This window comes from Vanessa atalanta, chromosome 5 (assembly GCF_905147765.1).
Source record: "Vanessa atalanta chromosome 5, ilVanAtal1.2, whole genome shotgun sequence".
NCBI classification, from domain to species: domain Eukaryota; kingdom Metazoa; phylum Arthropoda; class Insecta; order Lepidoptera; family Nymphalidae; genus Vanessa; species Vanessa atalanta.
The window spans coordinates 7,886,648-7,904,756 of record NC_061875.1 but is presented as its reverse complement, the minus strand read 5'-3'; the positions used below and the strand labels follow the sequence as shown (position 1 = coordinate 7,904,756).

Genomic DNA, 18,109 nt, shown 5'->3' with positions numbered 1-18,109 from the left:
AGGTTAAGGTGATTATTCTGTTCATCTAATACATCTCTTCATCACATAAGCAATCAAAGTTGTGGATTTCAAGGAAGTATATTTAGAAATAATAAGATTTTGTTAAAATTTGTTTATTTCACATTTACTTAGTCTTATCCATCTAAAGATATCTGTAACATAATATTATATTATTTTATACATTTAAATAAACTATGGACGGATCAATTGAAGCAAGAAGGCAGTAGGTAAAAATTTATTGTTACATTAAATATTTTAATATACGTATGATATATAATTTTTTTACGTGACGTGTATTGATAGTGATTGAAAGTATAAGTATAATTATTGAAAATTTATAATTATCTTAACTTTAAAGGATTAATATGTCACATTTTTAATAGATTCAATGCTGCTAATATATATGTATAATAATGAGATGCCCATTTGCGTCCAATCAACAAAAATATTTAAAAGTTAATACTGTTAATTATATAACCTAAATTCAATTCACAGTATTGATGTGTCTTACAATATATGCACGAATTGTGCCCTGTTTTATATAATTTCAAATTAGGGTGTCCTCTTACATTCATTGACACTTGATAGATACAATTAATGAATAAGCTAAAATTGTGCGTTAATAGGTAAATCTGACGAATACGATATCTGATATCTTATAAATACATTACATTTATAATTAAATATTTCGTTTCTGTTATTTATACAGAGAAATTATTTTCATAGCACCAAATTGGCAGTTATTTTTTTTCTATACCAGTAGTACTAATCTGGTAAAAAATCATCTTCATATCTCAATGGTGAAATGTTATATATCTTTTTTTTTAAATTTGTGTAGGTATATTTTAAATTGTCATAGATAATGTTGTAAATCGCTGTCTGCCATTTCACGACCTTGTCCTGTAGTAGCTTAAGAATTGGATTTTACAGTATAGCTAAAATACAATGGATAACTATGGAAAATTATAAATATTGAAGTAAAATTATTTATTTACTTCAATATTTTTTATTTATTAATTATATCTTCAGGCCAATTAAAATGAAGCGAACCAAATAAAAATGCGTCTGACAAAAAATAGCCAAGTTCTTAACTGTTAGTGCTCTTTTATTTAAAATATTCATGTAAGTAATCATTTATTATGGCTCAAAGAGTACCACTCCAAGTTAAAAAACATCATACACGTATTTTTATACTTTTAATAATTTAACTTCTTATACATAAATTTAATTTCTCTTTTTATCTTTTATGAATATTGTCTAAATTCGTCTCCATAACATTGTGTTCTAAACAAACACGAACTTTAAATGTACATTCAATTTATAATATACCCTCTTAAGTAATTTTTAAATAATTTGCTCCAAAGCTTTGTTGAGCGAATATAGATCTATATATTTTTTTCTTGCAAATGACAGAGCCATTTCATTAATCATAACATATTGTATTAAAAATATCTACGTATTAATTCGTCATTGCTCTACTCGTACTTACGAATTTCTTAAACTACGGCATCGATTCGTTGCATTCTTCGAGAACAGTATGTTGGGGTAAGCCCGGATAGTTTTCCTGTACATCGATTTGGAATGGGCTTATTAACTTGCGGATTATTTTAATATTATCTATGGTTATTGATTGATTCTTAAATATTGACTGCCTAGGCAGTCAATATTGTTCCTTGGCATTGAAATGTTGTAGATTTCATTCATCATTCATGATTCATGATCGACCGAATTATTAAGTTAAGTAAATAGCAAGCTTAGTTATTCTGAAAAAACCGGTGTTAGCCCAACATACTATATTACATAAAAAATCTAGGAGTTGAAAATAAAACAATAAAATTCTCAATAATTCAATTCAAATCTACATCAGATTCAGAATCGACTTTGATACATATGGACATATAAAATGGCACGAGATACGCTATTATTAAGATATCATTTTAACATACAATCTGTTTTATTAATAAAACATTTGATTGAATATTTGAATTTTAAGAAATATCCAAAAATAATTTTAATCCTAAAATATAAATCGATACACATCTTGGCGTTTATGGGTAGTCCTTATATTAGTATTAGGTATACTCAGCGATGTGTACAATTATGTTAAAGTACTATATACATTAATCGTTATATCACGTTCTTCCACACTGACACAATTTTGAATATGAAGCGTCACCAAGTAATTCTATCAATCTGAAAAAAGATGGTCATGTTAATTGTAAAAAGATTTGTATTGACTATACATTTATATTATTTTAAATACTCTGCTTTCACATCATTTGATTATTTCATTTTCCATTTTTTCGTCACTGATTCATAAAACGTACACGATACATCACATTGTGGGTACATTTGTACGTTACTAGAATTCCCTGTTCGCTTTGTGTTCGGATTGTCAATTACCATTCCAACGATGTTCGCATAATTATCTATAGTTCACATCTCTATCAATTAGTATTCTCAATGACAATCTGAAATAAATAGTCTTCGACAACAAGTACATGAGAATCAAGAGAGTGGAGCAAAGATGTGAGTGCTCGATGGTAAGCGAAAAAATTATGGGAAAACCTGTATGTAATGGATACGAATCTGTCACTTTCGTTCCTTGCGTTATAGGAGCGTGGTAGACTGAAGTCTAACCCATTTAAGACAAGAAAAGGTATATGCCAAGCCGTGGGACACTTACTTATCCTTAGGAACTGTACGTTTATGAATGAAATTAAGAGGCGAAATAATGACATTCGATAAATAGATGTAAATAAAAAAAACAGTATTGCAAACTCATTTCATTCCATTAATTTTTAATTGAGTCTTACCGGGATTAATCAATGCCTATTTCGATGCATGCCGGAGTGACGACTCCCCGGCCTCGACTGAACTATGGCGTAGTGATCGCTGTTGTCCGATACTGATCTGAAATAAAATTCAAATACATTCAATATTATTCCATGCTATAATTTTATAATAAATTGTTTAGCAAATTAAGAATAAATGGGTTTTATTTCAAACTATATAATAGAGATTGAGATTGAGATTATTTTCGTCTTCGCCGTGAACTGTTGAAATATTTTGGTATTTATATAAAATATAAAAGCAGTGCTAATTATTCAAACGAATGTTATGACAAATAAATAAAATTAGTAAAGAAATAATCATGTTATATCAATCAAACATTAAATGATTCTAACAAGGAAAGTTACCTTGCAGAGTGTATAGTGGAGGATGGGTACCTGCTGCCGTACTGACTGCCGTGCCAGCTGCGATAAGGGTCATAGTCTTCCACCACAGATGGATCCTTCTCTATCACCTGTGAGTACATGAACGAGGTGTTACCGTTAACCCACACCTCATACATTAAGGCCAATACAAAGCCAATGATGAGCTATTTACAATTGGAAAATATAATTTCCTTAATAACACAACTTAACAACATATAAACGTATCAAAATAGCTAGATTAATGCACATAATATCGGTGTGGGAATACGGAACACACAAGTTAGTAATAATATTGACTATTATCAAAATTTTTAATCACAGATGAATAAATCGCCGAACATGAAATTATAAGTGTTAATTAATACAAGTGCAAATTTCACACAACAATTTAAATAAATACAAGTAATTTAAACGGCATTCTGGGTCTTTAAAGAATACCAATTACTTGAATTTAAATAAAAACATACTTAATGAGAAAGCCAATTTGTCTCGCCAAGGTTTTACTCACATCAGTCCTTGCACAGGAACAAGTCATGGCAGTGCAAAGGAAGCAATTGATGAGCAACATCACGAGGAACATGACTCCTAGTGCGATCGCTAAGTATAGGAGCCAAAGCGGCCGGATACCGCTCTCTGAGCATGCCAAAGCTGCAACTACAATTTTACATATGTTAAATAATTAAATATTCAAATTTATTTTATATTTTTAGATTAAATTTATATGTAATAATACTTCGTAGATTATAATGTATGTATTCTATGGTGTGTTGATTTTGTAATATAAATTTTACTTGTTAGCGCAAATTACTGGCGAATACATAAGCTTCAAGCATTTGACCTTCGCAATACTTAAGGAAAACAAACTCTTAATTACACGACGAAGAATGTTACATTTGTAATTGTTGTTTATCATATGTTCTGATAAAGTGTCGAGCGTCATTAAGTATTAAAATAAAAAATGTCTGTTTCAGGTTTTATGTGTAGGATTTTGGAACACTAAATCTAGATTGTAAATGTAATATGCAAACAATTAGTCTGGGTATTTACCGGCACTGTCGTTGGGATCAAGCACGAATATCCCAGTCGAAGTGGTGACGGACCCTTCTTCATCCGCCGGCTCTGTCCGTCCGTCTGTCGTACAATCTGTGGCTTGGCAGCTGCCTAAAAGTCATAACTTTCCATAACTTTCCACGATAATAGATCAATAGTAAAATTAGCGCTAGGTAGGGTTTAAAACAAATAAATGTTATTTCATTTTTAATTTTGGATTTTCATCTAACAAACGGTTGATTCCTTCAGCTTTTACCACAAATAAATAAAAATAAAAACTGATCGGTTAAAGTTCTAACATAATCTTAAGAATTTGAAAAACTTTGATACCAAGTTAAGATACAATCAATAAAGATAAAAACATACCTTTACAAATACCGATGTCACATTGAAAGTTGACTTGCGACGAGTCTGAGAAACGAAACATGGATGCTATTGCTAATTCCACGGCGCCATTTTCCATTTTTACCGTCACTGATTGTTCTTTTAAAGGACATCTGAAAATTTGTAATCAATAATGCATTATTTGAGAATATTCAATAGAAATAAGACGTATATTTATATATACTAATATTATGAATGCGTATGTAACTCTATCTGTTACCTCTTTACGCCACTAAAGCGATTTAGGTGAATTTTAGTATGGAAAATGTTTGAGCTCAGAGGAATGTCGTAGGCTACTTTTTTAAATCACTCCTAGAGGAAGTAAAATGTAACAGTTTGTGTGCTGAGGGTAAAGCCGCAGGTTCAGGTAGTATGTATAATGTATATATATAATCAAAGTATATCTAACTATATAAAAATAATTTAAAATTTAAAAATAATTATATATTTAGTGAGCAAGAAATTAAATTAAGCATCTTTATTGTTCTTACGAGTAATTATTACGAAAATAACGCACCCTCGTTTATCCAGCAGATATACTGTATTGTTGCGCATATTAAAAGCGAAGCAATTCCTCATACGTATTCCATGAGCACCTGGAAGTAGTAGTAGAAATATTCATAATTTAAATGTAAAAAATTTGCTCAGTATAAACATGCGTCAGTTATAATTACCATCAGACTTGGTTATTTCTGCGCGGAGAGTATAAGGCATTCCAAAGGCAGCGTTTAACACCTTCCGTCCTTCGGAATTCAACATTCGTAACGATACCAGAGATGTTTCGTTTCTGTGTAAAATTATATGAAAATATGTTTTAATTAAAAGTAACATTTCTTACTTATATGTACATAGAAAGGTGCAAGTGATTTGAAGAAATAACCTCTAACAAATACTTTGGAAAATGTGCAAATACAACTAATATTACTTTGACTAATACTTATTGTCTTTGCAAATATATTTATGGTCCAAACTTGTATTATCGACTATCTATTTTAACTGGTACTACAACATTGACTAAAGCTAATTCTATAAATCTAAATAATTCTTCTAATTTAACTAGTGTATCAAATATTTCTCAGGTGTTAAATTTGCCGGTTTGTCCTTCCCCCTTTTTTTAAAATAGTAAATGTCCCATTATAAGGAATTGTGAATATTCCTATTTACACCTCGAATTAAGCTTATAACTTGTGTTTGGAGTGGGGACGACAATAGCCCAAGGGGTCGGGATCAATCCTGCGTCTTTTTTACATCGATTGGCGGCCTTTAAACTATTGTAGGTATTATTGACGCTTCAATAGCGCAATTCATTATAATAACAACAAAAATCCGTATGGATTAAAAATATCAGTAAAAATAAGGTATAATTTCATCTACATTTTTAAACTTCCACCTGACCTAAGATTTAACAGATGATATTTCATAAAATGTATTAAAACTCCAAAAGAAGAAGTATTTCGAGCATATTGTAAGAATGAAACACTAAATGTTTCGTTTAACTTGTTTTCGTGTTGGAATTTCATTTAAACATACTTCAAGTTTTACCTCTGTCGGTAACAAACTTTACATTGTTATGTTAAGAATTTATAGTCTCTGTTATACATAATAGTGTACAGAATATATATGCAATCAAGCGTAAACTATTGAATCCACGCCCTGACCTCGCGTTTCTGAATCCGGCCTTGCCACACGTGATGACATAGAACTTGTCGTCTGCAAGCTCGAGTGTTCGGTGCACGCGAACAGCCAGAGGCAAAGATCGTTCGTCTGTGCGCTGAGGACAAATTGATATTACAACATTATCGTTGTCAATCTTTAACAGATAAAGAATTCAGTTTTGGTTTTCAGATTGGTTTAACTTTAATTGAGCTCAATAAAACAATCTTAATTGAGATTTTATACTCATTTTATTATTTTCTTTCGGATCTTTCGAATCAAGATAGTTTGCTTACCGTTGTTACAATAATGGAATAGAGATCAATTATATTCTTTTCAAATTGATTTAATGAGAAACGTAAATAAACATCAAAATAGTCCAAAAAGTTTTCCCTTCAATCAAGTTTAAAATGAACGAAGCAATGGCTTTCTTTCAGCGTCCTTTAATTATTAATAAAAAACCAAAATTGTATTGTATATATACTATATTTTTAAATACTTATATATATTTTTTGCTTAACTTTGGTTTTTATTTTTATAATTGTTTTTTTTTGGATGAGCTTAAGTGGTCTTGTCTTTTTAGAATTTCCGAATATCTATAAAATTTACTTCTATTTTATATTAAAAATTGACCCTATTTATTGTACTAGTCTTAAAATAACATATAGGACATTTAGAAATAAACTTACATTGTTCCAGAATATTCCGCAATAATCCGGTGAACCTGGCGCAGCCATGAGGTTAATGTCGAAACTTAAAGAATCGGTTCCATTACCCAGCGTCATGCAAGCTGGCTTTCTGTAATATGTTCAAATATATTTGTAAGGACAACTTCACCCCGTTCACCTTATATATTATTACGGCTATACATAGAATATTAATAATACAAAGAAACAAAACCTTCTAATATACATAACAATTTCACATTAATATATTATGTTTTTGTAAAAAACAGCAACTGGAAGCACAAAAATTCCGAATTAATTCATAAAATAATTTCAAGATAATAAATAATTACCTGAATTCTCTTGCATGCGTCACTCCATTGAACGGCTGGCTGAAGTTGATCCTGATCGACATAACACCAGTCTTACATGTTGCACTAACTACTGGTGTGAAGTCACCACTGCTTTCCGTGTTCTGTTAACAAAATTACAGGTTCCATTGATAATAATCTAAATGTATTAAAACAACTTTATACGCTGTAAACTGGGTTCTTGAAACTGTTCACCGAAATTTTATTCGCAAAAAAATCGCATAGTGCGTAATCAAAACGTTGAATAAATGTTTGGAGGACGATTAATTACCTATGAGTTAAGAAATATCCATTGGGGAACAAATTTAGATAAACGCAAATTAAAGTACAAACTAAAGCAAACAGAACAAAGAAATAAACAGCAGTATTATCGTATCATGTTTTTATTAACATGCTATTTAACTTCATGCACTTGTGGCAATGAATGCAACGAATTCGTATTTCATTATGCTCAGTACCGATTAAATGAAATTTATAAAAACAAACTTAAACAATTTGTCTGATCTTTCGGGTTGTATCGGAATCCCCGTTCCGTCGTATTATGTGTATGAAGGAATAATAGTGCACTAAGATTCCAATAAACGTGTGGCATGTTACATCGAATAACCATAAATAAAATCAGCAACAATAATAATGATGTCCTCCTGGTCGATTTTGGAACCGACGGCCATTTACTTTACATATGGTTTATATGGAATTCATACTTAGTTACGAATGGAGTTTCATGTATAAATTAACAGCCTGTAAATGTCTCACTGCAGGCCTAAGGCCTCCTCTCCCTTTTGAGGAGAAACAGAAGGTTTGGAACTTATTCCATCACGCTGCTCCTATGCGGGTTGGTTGAACAAATTAAGAACTTGAAAATTCATCATTCGTTAAGATGCCCGCGTTCTAACAACTGGGCTCCGTTCAACCATCTCGGCTCGGCTTCATGTATGTTGCGGAACATTTGATTTTAAGTACAAAATGTATGGGCTAGTTTACCAATACGAAGTAATAGTATAGGGTCGCGCCCTAGGGGCGACCGGCGTGCACGATCTCATCTCCACGATCTGCCTTGATAGTTTTCTAACATTACTCAAAGCCAAGTACAAACATTACGCTGTTACATACCCGTGGAAATGAGTTAGATACACTTAGACTCCACTTAGCTATCGGTTCTTGGAAAAATATATTTCCATAAGTTTATTTGTATGACTAATGTAAATTTGAGTAATATCCGTTCATTACGGTATTTTACCTATTACATTTTTTGTAGCATAATAATATACTCAAGCATTTATAAATTAACATTTTTATTTTGTAATAAACATATTTTAATATTTTTGATATAACAATTGTAACGCACTACTTATAAACTCAAGTTTGTATAAAAGTACTTGCATAATCATTAAATATATATATATATATTTATCTCAAGCAGGATCAAAATCATCATTTAGCATAAGTTTCTAAGTAATGACCTACAAAAGTCATAGATAAAACCTATGTGAGGGGTGCCAACTTAGCAGGCCTGAGTTCAATGGACGTCTAGCCTCCTAGATACAGGTCAGCTCTCGACGTACTTTAGTTACTACGATTGTTAGAACGTCGTCGTAAACATAACGATGTCAAAGAAATTTACAAAAAAATTGAATCGTTAATTAAGTATAAATAAAATTACTTATATCTAATTTTTAGTTCTGTTTCAGGTTTTATAAAATAGCAAGAGCTTTTAATAATTTATACACATGTTGTTAATTAAACACCTTAAAATAGTTATGTAAAAGTAATTTCTAATTTTCAGCTCCGAAAGTGTATTTTTTTCGGTGGGTAAAAATTCCCCGTAGGCATAAGATTTGGGTTAAGAACACTTATTAAAAATGTTGACACGGTGCGATATTCCAAGAGGCTCTAAGTTTCAATGTTACATCATTTATATAATATTACATCAATTGTGTAAATTATATCTAATTATATTATTATTTAGTTTAATTAAGGTTATGTATGAAGAGTGAAAACATGAATTACAACTACAGCTAAAGATTTTATTTGATAACTACAGCAACACATCGTATCTGAAATGCATTGTTTATTGTTCGCTTTGATTGACTGACAGTAAATTCTCAATTAAAAATATATCTTCCTGTAAATAAAATCTGCTATTCAATTTGAGCGCAAAATATTAGTTACGTATTTTTAAAGATACAAATGTATGTATTTATTTAACGATTAATTACTTAGTAACCATTGTTAATATTCAAGCTCAAAATGTAAGTAAATATTAAACCGAAATAAATGGTATACCAAACTTTCAAGGCAAAGCAACGTTTGCAATCAATAGGCGGCTATTGTGGTATTTAGATCACTAAATATAATAAGATTAGCAAAATTGTATTACCTATAAAATGTAATTGAATATTATTCGAATTGTTATATTGAGCGATATAAATAATATTAAATTACCAAAGTTAACTTCAGTCACTGGAACGTCAATGCAAAATAATCAAAACCCAATTAATTTTTTCTTAAATCCGAATGATCATTGTCAATCTATGCGACCAATGAGCGTCCAGTATACGGATAAATAAATCTGACTTTGATTAGCGTTTCAAAAACTAAAGGTTAGATTCCATTATTATTTTTATCTGTGTCATATTGTGTGTTGTTTTAGGATTTAAAGTGTTTTTTACTTCTTAATATTTTATTCAGATCTTAAAAACATTTTAACGCGATTAAATACGGATACGCGTAATTGAATAATGTGTTTTTAATCTGCGATATAACCTACATAGGCCATATAGAATTGTAATTGTCTCATAACATTAGCAACCTTTCATTCAGCCTCACTATCATTTGCCTAACGGTTCTTCTTTGATGCGTTAAAAATCACAATAAGAAGAAAAAGGGCTGTACATGATGTGTATATGTATTTTTCTTGGTAAAGCGGATGTTCTCATATTAGATAACTATCTTTTTAAAAGTGATTTATTTAGAATGGGAAGTATAGAATAGTTGAAACGTTGGATATAGTTCCGTTTCATAAAATTGACGGTTTCGTTATGGGTAATCATGGAATGTAATCCCGTGATCTAAATTGATTAATTTGACATAGACACATTTGACATAGTAAGAATTCTTGATGAAGGTTTCCGATAACCGTTACAATCCGTTATATTGATTGTGTTCTTAAATATTTAAAAATAGAGGATGTACGGTGTTCGTTTTTTGAAATGGGTTAGTTTAGTGAAATGATGCAACAAATTGGTTGTACTTATATATTACATAAGAAAAGCGATAACTTTATCCCTGTATGTATCTGATTTGACGTAATCAGTGGTCGGACCGGTTTGGTGGCACCGATATTTCTTATGACTTCGTCATCCTGTCCAATTTAGGACAGTTTTAGAGCAAAGGCAAAAAATCACAAATATACTTAGAATAGATTGTATAACATGTTTTATTTTGAAGTACATCGTGTTTAAATAATATTTTAACTCTGAAGGTTATTTTTATAAAAAAAGCAATGACAATCTTATATATTTTAATATGAATATTTACAAATCCATCGTATATATTATATTATCGACAAATATAATACAGATAAATATGAAAATAATATATAATAACCTAAGATAAAGTTATATAATGACACAAAAAGGTAAATTGACAAAATATTAAATTAATTGTAAATTGTCGAAATTATGTGTGTGAGGTGTGAAATATTTTTTTTTCGTATTTATATTTGTAAAATTCGTGTAACAAATGAGATTTTAAAGATGATCACGACATACGGTATGTGCAAATAGGTGGTTTCCCACGGATTTTCCATTGTTAGGTACATCCATGGTGAGTAGGAAATGGTCAATGATGATTACTGACTATCTGGCGAAGACGGACCGATTGGTGGAACTAATGATATATCATTACTTTGCCTTTTAGTATTTAGAAACTTGAAACAAAATTGTAAAATCTCTTACCTAGAAATAGAAGATTTTACAACTGTAATTTGACCAGCTTTATAAATTTATTTTGATCGTTTCTGTGAAATTGATTGGCTTACTAATAATTTTTAATAAAAAATATTTTAAAAAGGTTACAAAAGGTGTTAAAAAAGTATTTTTACTTAAATAGAATACAAATTTTAACAGGTTGATCTATCCGTCTTAAAATTGAATGCTTTGTATATTTAAAGACTTATATTTCTCTAATATGCATGGAATTGTTTTATTGTAATGAGAAATTCGACATACAACGAGTTGTCATGTGGCGGTTGAGAAACAATGTTCTCCAGACACGCCTAAAATCAGATAAGTTTATCTTTACAAAGCGTTTTAGGTATGCTGTGGCGTAAGACTTTTTTTCTATAGGTATACATATTGATTGAAAAACAATTTTGGCAGAACCAGTCACGTCACCAACTAAGTTATGTAAGTTATCTTTGAAATCCTATATTAACTTATTTATATAGATAGAGTGATCAAAACATCGTCATCGTCGGCGTCATCGTCTATCAATATTTAGGATAACGAGTAGCGCTAGTTAACTCGTTTGTACCTGGAGATTAAGTTTTTGTGCTATTCTGTTATAAATAGACCTATTAAAGATAGCTTTGTTATAGACAATAGACGCAAATAATTGAGCTCATCAGTAGGGTCATCGGGTAGTTTAAACAACTACCCGATGACCCTACTGATGAGGATAACACTATTATGTTGTCCTTGTTAGCTTGGATTACGAAACAAAGGTATATAATGGATGTTAAGGATGATATTACGCATTAATGTAAGTTGGTCGAGGTGCATACTGCTTGCAACACATCATATTATTTAATTGTAATCTTTATTTTTAATGTTATAGAGGTGATTTTAGGCTCCATGCAAGGTCCAGTGTACTTCCGCGAATATCGTTATCAAAGCACGATCGAACGGTGTTAATTAGAGCGTTTCGTGCACACGCCTAATGTTTTCGTTAAGTTTTCTACCAAATCTTACACGCTTTACAAATTACATAACGGTGACTATGTCCTGTCTATAAAATATACACGTCTAGTTCAACGATTTCTGTAAAGCATCTGAAATTTCCTTTAAGAATTATTAATAGCAACAGTTACATAAAGTTAAGTAACGCAATAATTGCAATGTTTAAGGAAGAAGTGACCTCGGACGGTGTCGTGGAGGCCGTGAGCGCGGGTGTAACTATCCATTACGCGATCACTTGAACTAAAAACTATTAGAAGAATTATAAATTTGAAGAATCGCTACAACCAATAACAATTTAGAAAGGCATATTTAATAACATACATTAAATATATTTTGTGTATAAATATTAAAGGCCACTAAATTCCATGTAGGTCATTTTACCATTGGATTTCATTTTTAGATTTTGACCTTTATAGGAACTTTTGTTTCAATAAATGTACAGTTAAGTGACACTATTTGCACGTTATTATGATACTTACATTTTTTTTATTCTGCGATGAATTTACAAAATTGCCTTAATGTGGATGTGAGTTAGGTCGTATTTTAGAACATTCTGATAAGGGTCTTGATTTATGTAGTCATTATTTATTCTACAACTTTCTCGTGACACATTAGGATTTTGTAGTCGTGTGGTGTAAAATTACATTTTAGTAGATTTATGAGGATTTTCCCTTATAATTTCCTTAATAAATTATAACATAACATTAGAATATTTACTATATTATGGCAAAATTGTAAACATAGAGAAACAGATAAATACCAAATATTGTTCTTAGAAGGTTTCATTTCCTTGATTTGTAGATCTAAAGGTAAATAAAAAAGTACCTTCGATAAGCGATAACGCTGTTTCACTGTATTGATATTTTAACAACTATTCAATATGCGATACCGAAAAAAAACCTATTTTCTTTCATCAGCAGATAATAGATGATTTTACCATTAGATTGGTACTAAACCTTTTTAAACTTGTTTTTTGACAAACCTTAAAAATAATACATTTAAAAAAATTTATTTTTTCATTATAGGATAATCCTTAAGGATAAAAAGGCAGGTGAACTGATAGTGATAAGATTCTTCCATTCTTCTTCTAAGATATAAACAACGACTGTAAATTTTGTAATATATGACTTAAACCTCATGATATATGCCTGTAATAAAGATATTCTTATAGAATTACAATAATTAATTGGTAATTATAATTACAATATCATGTCACAGTTTAAATTCATAATTAAAAAACATTAGTTATACATTTAAATATAAGTATATATAAAAGATATAAAACGTAAACTTAACGTTTACTCATATTTAACGAGTTTTACTTCGACGAAAATGTTTTAAAAATATGTATTTGTTGTTTTTTCAAATAAAATAATTACACATTGGGATGACGTTAGTCGATATCGCCTTGAATTCTTTATTGTTATGCGATGCACGCTACACTTGTATGACATGTTTGTACCATTTGCCACCGTGTAATACGATGTCACACCAATACAATGTATTTCTATACTAAACAATGTTAAAAATATTTTTAAATGCCATAATTTTAAGAAAAACAACTCGAAATTTACTCAACATAGTTTATGATTAAATGTTAGGCGTTGTATGATTGTATAAATGGTGGATTGATTTCTACAAATATACAAATATATTTTATTTAGGATAGCTCTTACAAACGAATTTCAGTCTTCATTTTGCAAGATAAAATTTTATTTAAGATTATCAAGAGTTCGAAATGTAGATTATATCGATAATAACCGTAAATGAACTTCGTAGTCACAGTTTTTCATCGGTCACTTAAATTTACTAAAACAGTAAGTACTTATATATATTTATGCCTCTAGGTTATGTGCCTACACATTTTGATTTTCATTCAAGACCATAAAATGGTTAAAAGTTAAACGCAACTGATTCATTATTAAAACAGTCAACATGCGAATGCGACGTGAGTCAATATACTCGTACTTGAGTCACAGTTGGTTCCATGAATGATAGTCATGTCGCCTCAGGTATTTGATCAGTCTGTTTATAACAATTTTTATGTCAATATAGTATTTATTTCCTATGTACATCATGTGTGGCCTTTTAGAAGAATCTGCTTGTAGGTTTGAAGGTTATTATCATTCTTTTGTTTTGGAGGAAATTGTTACCAAATTATATTATCTTCGAATTAATCATATATATACGAGTATTTTAGCTCAGAGGCATATTCTAGGAATAAAAATTATTTAAAAACAAATTAATGTCATGAGGTAACCTGCACGCGTCGGATGAAAATAATTTATTGAAACTGAGTGATGGAATATTCTCGTTGCCAATGTAAAATTTTTTATAAGCTTATAACAAATTCTATGATGTGCCAAGATATGATATTCTAAGTTTTCTTGGAAGCCAGACCATTCATACCATTCCTTAACACTATAAAAGCAGTAAAAACGATAGCTAAATAACAGATTATTACGCTTTTAATGAAAGAATATTTTGAATTAAATTATTAGAGATTCTTAGAATGCAGATTGCAAACCACTATAAACAATTCAGATCAACTCTCCTGATTTGAATGTGATAGTCATTTATCATTTGTCTGAATATCGATAATGCATCATCAAAACGGATCGACATAATCTATTGGGCTATTATGCAGTGACCGCCTTTCATCATCGATACCGAGACAAATGAAATGTAGAGATTATTCGTTGTCTTATTACAACAATCTCCTGTTTATAATTACACCTATTATATATTATAATCAAACATACTATATATTATAATCAAATATACAAAAGGCACATATGATACAAACATTTAAACAATAAATATTTGCGATAGAAATGTTATTTATTAGGGCATGCGTGGGCGCCAGTAGCCTTGCCAGCACGCCTCTCTTACACTGGCATTGGTCTGTTTGCCTTATACGGTACAGTTGAATTCAGTATCTAGTGCCATACGATAACTCGCTGTACAAATTGTGTCTAAGATTATATGAAGCTGATTTATTTTTTAAATACTTTAAGTGAAACAAGTAAATATCTATTCACTCACTAAGGCGCGCCCTTCCACGTTTAATTATTATTAAATAAGAAAGAATGTCCCTTAATGAATAAATATATCTATATAAAGTAGTTTATGAAAGATTAATACTTTGTTACTCAAATAGTGTATATTCTAAATAATATGTAGTATGTTTATATATTTTGTCTAAAAGTCACTTCAGTTCCCAAAAGAATCTAAAGGTTTTTATAACTAATTAGCTATCCGTCCCGGCTTCTTACGGGTAGAATAATCTACAATAAAGGTTTGAATTAAAGGAGAAACATACAAAGAAAGATTTTTTTCTTTGTTTTTGGCGAGGAACCTTCGCAGGCGTATCTTAGCAAAATGGCTCACCAAAGTTTCAACACAATCGGATGTATGGTTTAGCAACACATTGAGGACGTATATATAAAGATATTTTTTTATTTATTATGGAGTTTTACGACATAGTTTAGTATTTTCTCAAGAAGTTGTGTGTTAATAATCGACAATTATAATGTCTTAAACAATAACTTATTATCTATGTTGTATGATAACTATATATTGAGTTTTATGAAATAGAAATACAATTATATTGACGTCATATATATATTTTAAGATGCTTTAAAATAAATTTACATATATGCTTTCGTTTAAAATCAAAATGAATCCTATTAGAGTCACTTCTACTAATTTATAATACTTATGACACTTTCACTGAACTGGAACTTCAACTGCATCTATGTGTTAGTAAAATAGGAAAACGACTAAACGGCAGCGATTACATTTCGATAAAGTGACAATTTGTGAGTAGAATTGGTCATCGATTTTATTAAGTAATTTGGGATAGAACAGCCTATTAAACGATTCTTAATATAAGACGCGTACAACATGACGTTGGATGTAAAAACTTCTAATTTTCCACATAATCAATTTTAATTTTATAACAATGCTTCGAAGTCATGAATATTTATACAACTGTGCAGTTGACTACCTCCTACAGAATATTAACATTTAAAAATGTGTGGTTATTGTCCTTGTGTTCGTATCACACATATTCATCCTACTACGAATAGCTTAGCGGTTCTACTCGCGTTAAATTTGGATTACGTATAAATTTAAGATATACATAGCGTGCACATAGATTAAATTCTTCCTTAGTAAACGCGCTTACAACACAATTTATTCAAATCAAACGGTTCTTGATACTATCGCGTTTAAATAATGCCAGCTCTGTAAGTCTATGATAATAATATAATTTATAACTATATTAAACTTTTTACTTTTTTTTTAGTAGTTCAATGAACGAAGATTGCCTTATCGGATTATATTATAATATCTAAAAACTTTTTACCGTTTTATTAGTTGGATTTTATTCTTATAAGTATATTAAATGTGATTTAATTTGAAAAGCATTTTGTTTCTTTTTTAAACCTATAATCTAATTATACTCCAGTTCATATACAGTTCTTAATTTAAAATGATTAGCGTAAATACAGAGTTAGTACATTGACATAAGTATGGTGTAGCATCGTATATAAGTAGTGCGTTACCTATGTTATGCGTATCTGGGTTAAGCGGCGTTATGACACGCTATTACGTTGTCGTATTAACACATGTGCTTTTGATTAATGAAGAAACACTAAATATGCGCACATTTCTGTAATGAAATTCTATTTGTACGTTACGCTTTAACCACATGATAATTTTTGATGCTTTCACTTCGCATTTCCTTATTGGAAAACATAATTACACTTCCAATTCAATATTACTTTCTGTAATGAACATATTAAACTTATATAAAGTTACTTTACATTATTTATTAGTCATTAACGAGACCTTGGGTCTCTACTGTTATGTGTAAAGTAAAAAAAACAAGGACATTTTCAACATAAAAAACCGGTGTTTATTCATTAGAAAATTATTTTTACGAATAATAAAACATAGGTAACGTATTTAAATACGATCTATGAGCACTATATTTAAAAAAATGGGTATGTTATGAGATTAAGTTTTGAGTACCTGTCGATCTTAAGAAAATATGGAGAAATATCTACAGAATGAGATCATCAGCATCCCTATGTGAGTGTGCAGGTTTTGATAATAGGATTGTCAATTACCTGCGCAAGCGCCGAGGCTAGCAGGGTGCTGGCGAAGACATATCTCCAGGTAAAGCACAACATGTTTCACAAGTTTGATGTCAGTTGTCACAAGTTTGTTGAACACGGGTCAGCGCGTCATGGCGGCCGGTCGGGGCGCGCAGCGGAGCGACACTGCTGAGACCTGAGTGCCGCTGCACGTCGAGTTACGAGAACAACAAACTTTACTTTCTGTGAGCGGCCGTGTTCACATCTACGTGCACTATCAACCGAAGCCTGTCAAAGTTATTCCAAAAGCTACATCTAATAAGCTTTATAAAACAAACATTCAGTATAGAACGTGGATTCGAATAAACATTTATAATCACGCTTTATGAATTAATTGATAGTTTATTTTGATTTTGTTAACAAAACATAATCTAGTTTAATACAAACATAAAAGTGTATTCATAAATATTGTGAAAATTAAAACGGTGAAAATGTTACTTTTGTATATATTATATACATTTATTTGTAGAGCGTAAAATTATTTATATTTATGAATAAAAAACTCTACTGTGAACAAGAGTCGTATATGCAATGTTGCGTCGGCGTGCGGGCAGGCGTTACGACACACACCCACAGGCGCAAGTCTCACCTGTGTGATGTACACCATTCGCACACTTGCAAACATACAGGTACGGTACCGGCTAA

General features: G+C 30.5%; 1 protein-coding gene across 3 annotated transcripts; it reads right to left on the bottom strand.

The window, feature by feature from the left end:
- Positions 1 to 1,121: 1,121 nt before the first annotated feature.
- Positions 1,122 to 17,611, bottom strand: LOC125064100. Of its 3 annotated transcripts, none has more exons than XM_047670890.1 (12): positions 17,438 to 17,611; positions 7,324 to 7,445; positions 6,995 to 7,103; positions 6,311 to 6,423; positions 5,327 to 5,439; positions 5,170 to 5,248; positions 4,635 to 4,765; positions 4,266 to 4,379; positions 3,727 to 3,872; positions 3,201 to 3,307; positions 2,817 to 2,913; positions 1,122 to 2,193 (listed from the first exon to the last, which is right to left on the bottom strand). In XM_047670890.1, the coding sequence occupies exons 1-11, from the start codon at positions 17,498 to 17,500 to the stop codon at positions 2,826 to 2,828; spliced, it is 1,185 nt and encodes a 394-aa protein (XP_047526846.1). In that variant the 5' UTR covers positions 17,501 to 17,611; the 3' UTR covers positions 1,122 to 2,193; positions 2,817 to 2,825. The 3 variants fall into 3 exon arrangements, with proteins under 3 accessions (XP_047526846.1, XP_047526847.1, XP_047526848.1); XM_047670891.1 differs by having other exon boundaries at positions 3,231 to 3,307; XM_047670892.1 differs by lacking the exon at positions 3,201 to 3,307.
- Positions 17,612 to 18,109: the final 498 nt, after the last annotated feature.